We start from the raw sequence: 13,275 nt of genomic DNA on the forward strand, positions 1-13,275 counted from the left end.
ATCACAAGAGAGCAATAGCTTAGTTGCCAGCTGGGTTCATTTTTCCACATAATTTTGAAATAAAAATTCAGAGATGGTTGGATTTGACTGATTGCAGAAACCCAGCAGAAGAAAACTGGACTTGTGTTTCCCAGACATGAGTGTGAAGGACTGAGGATGCTTCCTGAGCCACGTCCCTTCCTCCACTGCCATAGCATCCCATGGAGAGCCCCCAGCACATGGGCACCACACGAGTTTGCTGTTCTCTTTGGACAGCTGAGTTACTGCCTGGACCTGAAACAAATGCCTCGCAGTGATGAATGGAGATGGTGCTGATGACAAAAGGGCTTTAACCCTAGAGTTTTTCCATTTAGCAGTAGTGAGCTAAATCCTTTCCCTGCCTCTCTCCAGGCAGATGCTGGTATCTTGCAAACCCACTGACGTGAAGACTCCTTCTGATAGAAAACCAACATGAGCAGATAAGGAGTGTGCCAAGCTGCAGGTAAACCTAATCCCTCTCTGTGCCCTTTTCCAGCAGGCTCTGCATGGGCAGCGAATCCTCAGTGCTTCAGGGTACTACCGAGAGCCTGGAGCATTGTATACTCCCTTTTTGGCAGGATCAGGTCCTGCCACAGTGCCACAATTTCCCTCTAAAATCATAGGATCATAAGATCACAGAATCCTTTAGGTGTTGGTGGTGGGGAGGTCTCTCCCCTCTGCCTTGCAGGCTGGTGCCCAACGAAGGGCAGCTTCCTGCATGTCTGAGCTCTCTGCCCAGCTGCAATTTCTTCAGTGCTCAGTGCACATGGGGTCCTTGTGGCTGCCAAACTGAAAGGGAAGCAGAGATGCTCAGACATGCAGAGAGCCCCAGAAGGTCTGCAGGAGAGTTCCACCTGCACCTCACCCACTGCAGCCGCTGCACAGCCATTGTGGCTTGCCTGGGGCAGGTCTGCTCCTGCTACAAAGCTCTCCAAGGGCTGCTCAGCCCATGCCAAGTGCAGCCCCTTGTGCAACACAGGCAGCCAGAGCCTGCAGATGAAGGGAGCAAGACACCCTCACTCTGTCTTGGCAGCGGGGTGGGGAGTTGAGGAGGGGGATCTGTTGGGGAATGGTGTCTTACCTGCTGGAGGCTGCTGAGAGACACAAGGGATCCAAGTCTGAGTCTGAAGAGGTACTTGGAGGTACCGACCATGTATGGAAAAATAAAATGTATCCAGCCAAGGACTGACGAGAAGAGAAAGAGGGAACAGAGATTGTAGAACCCAAAACTGGCAGCATCTAGAGTAAGCTCTGCACCAGCTCCTAAAGATGTACAGTGAGCACAGAAAGCAGGAGCTGTGTGGAGAGAGCAAAGCTGGGCAGGGAGAGCAACAGCAAGCTGGGAGGAAGTGCCTGCAAGCGAGCCAGGCAGCTGCTGCAGGCAGAGAGGTCGGTACCGCTGGGCGAGTGGGGAGACGTCCCTGAGCTGGCAGGAGGCAGACACCAAACCTTTCCCCACTCCTCCCTGCAAAGGCACCTGCCAGACCTGGCCAGCGAGCTGGGAGGGAGAAATGCTGGGAGTGAGCAAGTGCACATTACATTACATGAAGCTTCCAGAGCTCCTGCCCAGGACCTTGGGCGGTGCTAGTGCTGACACTGGAGAGCGGGAAGCTCTGAGCTGGTGGCAGCCCCGCACTGGGCTCTGCAGCTGGGACAGCCCCATCCCGGCACAGCCAGCCCCGCAGAGCCCAGGGCACGTTAGGCACCAGATACTGCTGCCCGAGGCACGGATAGATGCTGAAACTAAAAGGGCAGCCCAGGACAGCTGGTCAGACAGTGAAATGAATCCCAGGCAGCAGCGGTGGTGCTTCCCAGCACCCCAGGCCCAGTGCTTTGAGACCAGGGGGCAGTTGTACTTGCACAGCTTGACCCGAGGCAGAGGCTGCTGGCACCGGGCAGCACAATGGAGCTGCCCTGCTTACCCAGCAGCGTGGCAGCACTGTGAAGCCTCCAGCGATGTTTGTTCCCTCCCCACCTTCATCCTGGGTGGCTGAAGGGGCTGCTCTCTGCTCTTCTCACTGAGCTGCTGCTTTCCCACTAACGGCAATCCCTGCACTCCTCCACTTCGGGTGTGAGCACCTGGCGCCCAGTCCCTGTGTTCTCGTGTCCCTTGCCCTTGGCACTTCTGAGACCAGCCAGCTTCAAACCACACATTTGCTCCATCACATGGGTATCCTCCAGGTGCTGGCACGGAGCCAACAGACACCCGTGAGGGGGATGCTGTTGAAGGTCAGGCATTTAGAAGATGCTGAAGATGCTCCCTCGTGGACCAAAGGGCAGCCGTCATCTCACCCAGCCCAGCTCTGCCTGCGGCTGGGGGCATGGCCACGCTACCCTTGTTGCCCACACTGCTGGCCAGCCAAGGGCAGCAGCAGCAGTTGTCCCTACACCCAAAAGCCAGCTCTTGACTTCTTTTCTCCTACTGTAAAGCATGCTGAGCCTGGTCCAGGAGATAAGGCCGCTTCTGTTTATCCAGGGTGAGCAGGCATGCAATCTACAACCAGAGCAGCGCCCAGGCTTGTGAAAAGTTGTTGTTTTATCAGAAAGTTATGCCCAAATGATGAACTGCCCTGGTATTGTGGCTTTTGGTATCTTTTTTTCAAATGGATGAAACTAATTGTTGGTCTAACAGAGCTGCGTCGTGGATTTAGCTATGTATTCACGAGCAGCTCCCCACAACCCTTAGGTCTGCTTGCAAGATACTACAGAACAAACAGCACCAGCCCTTGGTCCCTGGGAGCGCTGGGGTCAGGACAAGCGCTGACCATGGGTGTGTCCTTCCTGTGCCCCCTCCTCAGCCATACCCAGTCTCCTCCAGCCCAAACCCGGCCACCCAGCCACAGCTTTCCATCAGCTCCTCGGCTTTTCATCTGTCCCGGCACTGGCCCAGCCTTAGCAGAACGCTCACGCAGGGACCGTGGCCCTGTGGCCAGTGCACTGTGCGCTGCGCTGCACCTTGACATCCCGCTGCCAGCCGGCCACAAGCGCATTGTGCAGTGCAAAACGCCTCCTCCAGAGCGGCTTTGCACCGGTATCCAAAGCACCAGCAGCACAGACTTGTTACTCTTTTTTTTTTTTTTTTTTTTTCTCCCAGTTTATAGTATATATGTTATTGTTTATTTATAGGCAGATCACTTCACTATTTACAGTACATGAGCGTAGAGATTCTACAGTCTTTGTGATGTAAACAAGTAACTCCACAGCAGGGGAGTCTGGAAAAAGAAGCCAGTTCTGAAGTATTTACACAATTTAAAATAGAACTTTTATACCCACCGGATAGATATAGATAATACATTGAGCGATTTGGTTAAATTATCTATGAAACTATAGAATCTGACAATGTAAAAATACAAGAAAACGTTCTCTCGTTTTAGAAGGTAGACAGTTAAATCACACTAGAAATAAATCTCTTTTTAAAAATAATAACAATAATAATAAAGGAAAGGCATAAGAATTCATGCCATCTTTTAAGATTAAAGTATATTACATAAATAAGGACACAATGGAACGGAATGGGGGAAAAAAATTAAGTGAAATATAAAAAACCGCTACCAATTAAAAAAAAGAAAACATATTAAAAACTAGATTCTTAATCGCAAAGGGATCAATTCTGCCACTTTTGCTTACCCTGCAAGTAGAAAATCAGAGTTTAGTAGTACTTACTCAGCGTGAGGAAGGAGGCAGAATTGGCCCCTAGTAATTATTAGCAGTGTCCTTTTATTCAAAAAAAAAAAAAAAAGAAAAAGAAGGAAAGAAAAGAAAAAGAGAGTTTAGCTTTTATTATAAATAACAAAGCAGATGTGCCCCTTTTTAGGTGAAATTCTTGCACCTTTCTCAAGAAATGCATCAGTTTAACCTTTCTCTCTCACACATGCATACACACACTCCCTGCCCCGTCAGTGTGCGCTGGGTTTGGCTCTGCTCAGTAATGCCCTGGCCGTGCCATCCCTGGCTGCGGCTCGAGGAGGGACGAGGAATGTGGCCCAAAGGCTGCATTTGGTTCTCTATTGCTTCAGATTGTCAGGGACGGGCGAAGATAGAACAGAAAGGATTTCAGGGCTCTCTATGAACAATGACGTAGCTCGATATTCAGCGTAACTCCAAAAAGAAAGAAAAATACAAGAAAAAAAAGAAAAAAAGAAAGAAAAAAAAAGGGCTGGTCTGTAATGCTCCTTCGCATGGACCAGTGCTGAAACCAGACATTCGGACTGTAATGTGGTGGCTGAGCTGCTGTTTCCATAGGGAAGACATGCAGCCCAGCAAGCTGCGCTGGGTAGGAGTTGGGATAAACCCTTCCTTTGGGGCAGCATTGAAACTGACACCAGGGATTGTCCTCTGCATTCAGCCCAGACATTCAGAAACATTTGCTCCTTTCCTACGGAGCCCCAGGATTCTGCTGGATTCCAGCCAGGAAACCTGGTATCCCACCATGAACAATGAGATTTTATGGGGAACTCTGTGCAAAAAAAGTGAACAGGCATTTCAATACTTTTCAATATTTTTAAGTGCGGTGTCAAGAGTTGGACTTGATGATCCTTAAGGGTCCCTTCCAACTCAGGATATTCTATGATTCTATTTCTATGATTCTATGATTTTATCACCAGACCCTTCATATTTAGCGTTTCCCCGCAGTACTTACAGGCAACTATTGGGGACATTCTATAGTTATATACTTTTTTAAAAAAAATAGATCTCCTCCATACTTATTGCCTACCATAATATACCCTTTTGCTCCCAGTGCCTCTTGGATTGGGGCTCCTACCTGTGGGCAGGGCTGGGCCCCAGTGGTGAGGGGCGCCGGGTTCCCTTCCCTGCATCCAGCCCCCCCGGGCAGGGGGGGCTCTCACCCACCCCTGCCCAGCCCCCCTTGCCCCTAGAGCACTGTGAGCTAATGAAAGCTTTCTACTAAAAAAATAAAAATAAAAGTCAAGTGGGAACTTACTTTTCACCATTAACCCCGCGTGAGCAATTCTGGACCCAGCAGGCAGTCACACCTGTGCTTCTTTAAGCTGAGATATGCCCTCTGCACTCACCAGGTCCTAAAGGCAGGGGTGGGCAGCGTGCCCCTCCAGGCTCTGCTGCTGCTGCTGCAGCGAGGGGCAGGCGGCCACAGGGAGGGTGCCTTGGCCCTGCGTGGCACATCCTGAGCACCTCTGTGCGTATTGCATCAGTGCAGGAGACATTTCTCAAGGGAGGAGGGAAAAAGAGCTGTCAAAATTTAAAGGGGAGGGGGGAAGGAAAACCCCAAACAACAACAAAAATCCATTTATAGGCTTCAGGCAACACGAAGACCACTTATTGCATCTCTTCCTATCCTAAGACTGCAGTACTGATTGGCTCTGTGCATTACGAGACCTCCCTGCTCGGGAGTGCTGTACCCGCTGCACAAGAGCTCCGCAATGGTGGCGGGCTGCTGGCCAGCACAGGAAGCCACAGGAAAGCTACATCCAATTGCAGATTGGGTACACAGAAACCAACACTGGCGAAGCGCCTGAGGGCTGCCCTGGGAGAGGGTTCCTTGTGGCTCGGGCAGCCCTCGCTGCGCTTGCCCCTTCCCCTCCACCACGCTTGATGCATCCTCCAGCTGGGAGCGGCTTGGGGCTCGGTCCCACCGCGGCTGAGCAAGGAGATGGAAGAATTCCACTTGGCATTTTTTTTTCCTTTTTTTTTTTGATTGATCGTTTTCTGGAAAACATCAGCACAGCACAGGACAGTACTACCCACCCTAAATGTGTCGCTATATACATTCTACGTAAGCTCTATAGCAATCACATGTAAACATCATTGTTGTGAGGAAATACTAGGACAGAAAAAGGCAAAGCTACAATGAGGCAATTGCCAATAGCAGATGCTCAGTCTCGGCCAGGGTTACTCACATATGCTAAGTTGGGGTGGAGGTGGGGAGAGCCTATAGCAGGAGAGACAGTGACCCTTGCTACTGCTCTGGGCTGAGACCGAAGTGGCACAAGGACAGCGACTGGCACCGGCAGCAAATTTGGGAGCTGCCGTTCAACCCACCGGGGCTGTCCCACTGCCTCACCGGTTGCTGTCGGAACCACAGGTTCCACAAGAGCAGCATGAAATAACCGAGTAATGATGCTGGTGTCGCTGCTGGCACCCCTTCTCCTGCCAGAGATCAGCGTGGGCTGTCAGGGGTGCAAACATGCCCATGGAGCCAAGGGCCGTGTCGGCAGGGTGTGGATTCCTGGAACTGAACCTCATGCAATTTCGGAGGCTTTGGTCATACTCCCTGCAGGATAAAATGGTGTCCGCACAGAGGAAATGAGAATAAAATCCCTAAGTCACATACAGGGGAGACCCCAGAAGACTCTAATCTATCTATTGGCATAGTTAAGGCTATAATATTCTATCTACATACAATGGCTGAATCCCTAGTGATCTCTGTGTCTGGGGAGTAAATGGAGACGATGGAGATGGCTTGAGGAGCCAGCAAGATTTCCTTTCCCTCTGGGAAATGGTGCCTCTGGCCTTCTCTTGGTTTGGGCTCCTCCACCCAGGGGTGGGGGCTCTCCTCCTCCCACCTCTCCCAGAGGCAGGGGGCAAGCTTGCAAGCAAATTTGGCGGGGATGCTGCTTGAGCATGCCTTACATCCAGCACTGCCAGGAGGCCTGAGGGCCCTGGCAAGAGGCAGGGGGGACAGCACGAGTGGCGGAAGGCCAGCCGGGAGCCGCAAACACACAGCAAAGCCATGACGCTTCCTTCACACTGCTGGGCATGAGCCGGGCCAAGGGGGCACAGGCGACGGCAGAGAGTGTGCCGTGCCGACAGGGGGGTGCGGGTCCGCGTTGCCAACGAGGTGCTGGGTGAGCATATGGCTTATCAGACACCGGCCAGAGGACAGGCAGAGACAAGAAGGATCCTCACGCCCCGCTCCCGCCACAGGCGCCCCAGGCCTATCAGGGCAGGGCCGCAGCGATGATGGCCGGCAGGCAGCAGGGCTGCAGGCCACCCGGCAGCGGTTCAACGCTGCCTCTTTCCACCACCCCTTTCACTCGCGCCTGTCAGCTCCATGGCAGGAGCGGCCCACGGGCCTCTGAGCGGGCCTGCTCGGCAGCTGGGTGCCAGGGGCTCGCCCCCCGGTGAGGAAAATGGCTTTGGCAGCAGTGGGGGAGCCCCGCGTGCAGAGGGCCCCAGCACACTGCTGGGGAGGCCGGCGCTTCTGTGGCCGAATGCTGGCTCTGTGACTCTGCTCTGACCCCCCATTTGCTCAGTGGCAAGTGCCTCATTACAGTGCATAGTTAAAAATCAAGGAAGCGGTACAATAAATCTGAATTACAGTACATCTGAGCCATAAATACATTTTTTTTAAGTATATACTTTTTTTCTTCCTTTTCTATTAAAAATTAGTTTATAATCCTGATTCTATTCACAATTAACAATTTCATCATCACACACTACGGACAAAAAATGTTATGGTGAACACAGCTGCAACTCTACGGTGGGAGCGCAGGGTCGGGGCCGGGGCGGGGGCAGGGGCTTCGAGGCTCACCCTAAAACAACCAGTCAGAAGCGGGGAGGCTAATGTGTGGCAGTGAGACATCAACACCATGGGGACTCACAGACAGAAGCAGCTTTGTTCAATGTAAACATCGATTGAAAGGGACAGCAGTCTCTCTCTCGCGCGTGCGTGCTCTCGCTCTCTCGCTCTCTCTCGCTTGTCATAGACTGAATAATTTCTTTGAAAACGTAAACATATTGGAAGTGCCTTGACTGAGGTATTGAGGTATTCCTCCAGGGTTAAGGCTGTTACCGATGCAGGCTGAGCTGGGCCTCCTGCAGCAAGCTGTCAAAATCCATGGTCTCGTACTTGCTTTTCACCGGTGCCAGGGAGGACTCCTCCGCGCTGCAATCTGGGGACAGCAGGGACACAGGACAGCAGGGTGAGGGATGGCAGGAGGTGGGCAGGGGCACGACGCGCACTGTGTGCTCCCCGTGCCCGCGCACGGTGTCACAAAGCCCCGGCCGCCCCAGCAGTGCTTGCAGGTGATGGCTTTGCCGAGCATTCCCCGAGCTGTGTGCCTGCCCTGGCCTCCTCCTGGGAAGGCACCAATGTTGTCCCATGTCCAAGAACAATATAAAATGGGAAAACGTGCTGTTTCTCCCCATTGAAAAAGAGCAAACTGCTGTTTGGCAGAGAGGCTCTCACCGCTCAGGTCAGAGGGCAGAGACGCCCACTCCCACATTCAAAAAAATTGCCAGACCCAGGTGAATTCTGAGCTGCTGAAACACGGCACTTCCCACATGAGCAGCCAGGTCGCGGCAAGTGTGGGCGTCTGCCTGTAGAGCTCCCCATCTCTTGCATCAGAAGCTGAACAAAGAGTGCCATCACAAAGCCTGTGAAATCTAGCAAATGCCAGAAATAAGACCGCCTAACTGAACAGCAGCTCAACCCCTTTGTGTGTATATTTTTGATAGAGCTGTTAATGGCATGGCTGTATTTCACTTCTTCCTGTAGGCTCTCTGTCTCAACCTGTGCACAGGGCAAGCAGGATTTAGGAACGAACCATGCCATGTAGTCAGGGGCAACTGTTTTCTCGCAGAAACCAGGGGGTGAGGAGCTGGGAGCAGTGCTGGGGGTTCCCCTGCAGCTCTGCCTTCCCCACAGTGCTGCACAACTGACATTTTTGTCACAGGGTGCTTGCTGGTTCTTACCTCCTCAGAGCCCAGAATGGCAGATCCTAGCTTACTACATGGATAATGAGCATTTGCACCCACAGCCAAAGTCAGAGAGAACGCTGCTCTGTGCACATGAAATATTGTCAGGTACTAAGAGACCAGGCAGTACTTGTGTCAGACTTAGCACCTAGAGGTAAATGAAGACTTAGGGCTTTATTTTCTGGGCATGTAGTGGGCTGCCTTATCTTATGCATGAAGTGGGAAAACAGAACCACTTTGCCGCCTGCAGAGGGTGCAAAACTGAAAGCGTGGTGTTCATGAAACACCTGACAATCACAGTGATGAGGGCCAAGTGACACCCCGATCACATTTCTCTTTCAAGACCAGCATAGGATTTCACTCCTGTCCATTATCGAAGGCTGAGAGACAAGGTTGAGTGAGCCCTGGCTGAGTTAGCGACGCAGACCTGTGGAGAGCAGTGTGTGCTAGCAGAAATCCACGTGACACCAGAGTTACTGTAACTGCAGCATATCTCAATGTCTTCATTTTGGATGAAAAGTACACATGCAATGCTGGGTAATCTGTCCTGTGGAGCAGCAAACAACCCAGATCACCTCTTGGGCTAATGAGCTGTTGTTGACCACTTTCTCTAACCATGGGGAAGGGAGTTCTCAGCTGGAAAGCGTCCAGCACCGTGCAGAAATGCAGCTGGGAAACAATGGGCTGTGCCTCCGCTGAAACCCAAAGGCTCTGGGGTAGGATGCTACACTTCGCAGCCAACATGCTCTGGATCCTCACGCAAGTTGCTTTCCTTCTCTCCCCCCAGTGCCCAAAGCCATCCAGCTAGGCTGGGCTAAGCTAGGAGCAGCTGTGTGAGCCATACAGAGCAGGTGGGCTTTTGCTGCAGGCTGAAAAGAGCTTTTAGATCCTCGCGTGTAACGTACCGTTACTGTGCCATGCTGATAAACAGGATGCTTCCAAGGAAGCCTTCTTACCCAAGTCAGCGTATCTGGTCCAGAAGAAGTGCCCGACGCCACCAGAGCTGAGCTGGAAGGAAGGCTCGTTCCTCTTCCTTAGTGAGGTGCCGTTCTTCAGAGATAAGGCAGCGTGCTCTGAATACCGGTAGGTGATGAAGCCATATTTATCCCCCCTGAGCAACCAAAGAAAGAAGCAGAGATGCATCAGGCTCCACAACCCTGCTCACACAGCTCTGTCCTGTGCCCTGCCACCATCCTGCCGCCCACCCCTGCACCCATGGGGTGGGCTGGGGCAGCGCAGGCTTCACTCCCCCGGCACTGCCCTGTCACTGTCACTCCTAGAGCTGAGGCAGAGGTGACCACGCGCCCCACGAGCCCAGCATCTCGCCACCCACCTGTTAGTCCTGGACAGGACCTGGCACTCCACGATCTCACCAAACACCTCAAAGCGTTTCTTCAGCTCGCTGGAGCTCATGTTGCTGGAGAGGTTCCTGATGTACACCACCCGGCCTTCCCCCTGCCAGCACCAAGCGAGAGGTCTCAGGCTCCCGACCCGCGCCTCCAGCACTGCCCATGGGTGCTGGACACGTGGGGTGCCCAGGAGCCCTCCGCCCTGGCTGCACAGCACTGCCCGGCCCCCAGCCCGTTGCTGTCACGGCCAAGTTAAAGCAGCCACACACCCCTTCCTCCCCTGTCAATGCCTCCTGTGTCCCTGCAGCCTTTGTACCTTATCCCAATGAAGTCACCAGGAAACATTCCTGAGAACTTATGGAGGACAAATTCAACTGTGCTGCAGGTGAAAAATGCCAGATGGGCAGATGTGAGCATGTATGTGTGGACATGGCAGCAGAGAAGAGCTATTTCCCTGCACACGCAGCCCCATGCCACCATACATGCCGCACCCGTGCTGCCCCTGCAGCAGTGCTGGTGGCTGCGCAGCTCCAGGGATTCCCCAGCTTGCTGCCCCGGCTGCCAGTTCCGCGGTGGAGACCGACGTGGGATGCGCCGGGTATTTCTGTGCCAAGGACTCTGTATTGCCAATTGCGGATTGCTTCCGCTTTGCTTTAGCTTTGCTCTCTCCCACAGCCATGTCCCTGTTTAACACTGGCCTCACACCAAGGGATGCTGAAGCCAGGGCTAATGCTCCACTGCTGCTTTTCTGGAGCAGGGCACTACTGAGGGCTGCGGGTTGCTTTGTCCCAGCACGCATGCAGGTGCTGGCGGGAGGGAGTGGCTGCCGCCCCTGAGGCCAGCGCTGCTCCCTGCTCACTTACGATGGCCTTTTCCCGTTTCTTCTCCAGCTGGCCCCGGCTCCCACTGCCACCTTGACACTGTTCACCATTCTCACACCTGTGGAGCACGAGAGACGAGGTCAGCCCCAAAAGGGGAACCTGCAGGGAACGCTTCAGCCAGCAAAAGGGAGGTGAGGCAGAGGGTTTCTGCAGAGGCAGGCAAGTGCCTGGCAAATATTGGGAGATGGGGTCATGCAAAGAGCTTCGAGCTTCTCTGGGCCACACCATCTCTCTTGGACCTGCTATGACACTGGAAAGCCCATTCCTTAATGCCAGAAGCAGTCCCTAGCCAATGTGTGCCCTTCCCACGAATGGCTCCAGCCCCTGTCAGTTGCTCCCAGCATGATGGAAACCCACAGCTACTTCCCCAGATGCTGCTTTCTCTGGCCTTGGCTGATGTTTTTGGCAGCTGCTGCTGTAGTACCAATTATTTCAATGGATTTTCTTTAACTAATTAGCATCTTTATACTCAGACCAGAGAGAGCCAGTGCTGTCATGCAGTGCCTTTGGACAGAACTGGGAGCGGGGTCCACCCGGGCTCCCACACCACCTCCCTGCAGCAGGGAGGGGACAGCCACCATGCCGTGCCTGGCCAAGGGCCCATCTAGCCCAGGACCATCCCCAGCAGTGGCCAAAAGCAGGTTTCTACAAGAGTGTGTGCCCCCAGAGCTGCTGCAAGCTGCCAGCCCCTCTGCTGCCCACCCATACCTGAAGGTGCGTCTGCTGGTGGGGGATCGGGACCGGCAGCACGAAGACCCCGAGCTGGACCTGCTCCGGGAACAGTAATGCAAACTGGTCCTGGAAAGGGGGTTTCTCCGCAAGCACAGCTTGGTATCCAATGGGCTGTCACAGTGCTCTTCCTCCTCCTCGTCCTCCTCCTCCTCCTCCTCCACCGGGGAGCCGCTCTCACTGCAACTGTCATCAAAGACGGTGTCATACTCAGGGGTCTTGCAGAAGGCCATATCCTTGCTATCGAGAGCACTGTCCAGGAAGCCAAAGTGCTTCGTTAAGCTGGCTCTGATCTCCTGGTCTCGCAGCTGCTTGACACCATCCTTCCACACCATCTCGCCACCCGCCTCCTTGCTGCTGAGGTCCAGCCCCTGGTAGTGTGTGTCCGGGACCCTCCTCTTGTGCTCCATCTCTGTCTGGCCTGGGGGCTCCCATGACTTGAGCACCTTCCTCTGCAGGGTGGCCTCCGGCTTCAGCACCTGGCAGTAATCATGGTCCCCAAAGGAGCACGAGAAGGGCCGCTTGAGCATGCCCGGCTGCTCGGCGGCACGGCTCAGGTGGGCCAAGAGCTCTGTCCTCTCGGGCTGCTTCTTCAGGGCTTTCTGGGAGGCTCCTGTGTCCCCTGTGCTCCCGGCCCCAGGGCTGGGGGCCATGCTGTCCTCGTTGCCTGCCTCCTGGGGGATATCTGGCTTGTACAGGTCCTCCTCGGCGGGCTTGTACGGCGGAGTGGTGGGCGGCGTGAGACCTGAAACCCAAGTGAACAAACAACAGGAGTCAGCTCTGCCCTCCATCACAATTCATCCAATCCCAATGCCTGAGCTGCACCGACACTGCAAGGCAGGGAGGCTGCTCAGCCTCCACCACCCTACCCACCCACTGGCACTTTGGGGAAAAAGAAGGATGCCTCATCCCCAAGGGGACCCATCAATTCTTCCTTTCCTCCTGGCCTCCCTCCAAGCAGCAGCCCCTCCAAACAGCCTCCTCACTCCCAAACGCTTTCCCCAGTGCCCATGACGCAGCCCGCGAGCTGCTCATGGTGCTCCAGCACGAAACCAGAACACAGAAAGTGCTCCTGCACCATGGGATGAAGCAGTGGCTTCAAGATTTCCCATCCCAGGGAGAAATGAGAACATTAAGAACCCATCCTACCTGCTGTCCCACACAGCTCCACGGTCAGCATTGGCTCAAAGTTTCTCTTCCCAAAGGTCGGGTCACTGAAAGGGGATGGAAAGTGTGTAGGTGAACACAGAAAATTAAAAAAAAGGAAGCTGATAAAAACACTGCATACAAATGAACCCTCCCAGCATGCCTAGTGCCTGACAGAGATGGGGGCGACCAGCATGCCCTCGCCACCACCACAACGGGGATGAGCCTCAGTCAGGTCGCCGGGCACGTCCACCCCAGCACCAACCCTCACCAAGGGCCTGGAGCTCTCCCAGCGCCTTGCACCTGTGAGCAAGGTGCATGATGCGGCTTTCCAGCCCTAGCACAATTAATTTAGCCCCCACAAATCCCACGTGCACTTACGTTTGTGCCAAGGACAGCATGAGACACCGGGGTGTTTCTGAAAGGCAGGAAGAAGCAGAGTTACAGCGGAGCTGGGCTCCCTCCAGCGCCCACGA

The 13,275-nt window shown here is 53.9% G+C and overlaps 1 protein-coding gene across 2 annotated transcripts in view; it reads right to left on the reverse strand.

Moving 5' to 3' along the window:
- Positions 1-3,295: 3,295 nt before the first annotated feature.
- PPARGC1B (PPARG coactivator 1 beta) overlaps positions 3,296-13,275 on the reverse strand; it is a 44,141-nt gene continuing 34,161 nt past the window's right edge. The window contains exons 6-12 of one of the 2 annotated variants that reach the window (XM_068698649.1): positions 13,181-13,217; positions 12,803-12,867; positions 11,633-12,398; positions 10,907-10,982; positions 10,028-10,149; positions 9,651-9,805; positions 3,296-7,889 (exon numbers count right to left, since the gene is read on the reverse strand). In XM_068698649.1, coding sequence (XP_068554750.1) covers positions 7,786-7,889; positions 9,651-9,805; positions 10,028-10,149; positions 10,907-10,982; positions 11,633-12,398; positions 12,803-12,867; positions 13,181-13,217 — 1,325 coding nt within the window. In that variant the 3' untranslated portion in view covers positions 3,296-7,785. Of the gene's footprint in view, positions 7,890-9,650; positions 9,806-10,027; positions 10,150-10,906; positions 10,983-11,632; positions 12,399-12,802; positions 12,868-13,180; positions 13,218-13,275 lie in introns of those variants that run through there. The other variant, XM_068698650.1, reaches the window with a different exon arrangement.

Source organism: Anas acuta, chromosome 14 (genome assembly GCF_963932015.1).
Source record: "Anas acuta chromosome 14, bAnaAcu1.1, whole genome shotgun sequence".
NCBI classification, from domain to species: Eukaryota; Metazoa; Chordata; class Aves; order Anseriformes; family Anatidae; genus Anas; species Anas acuta.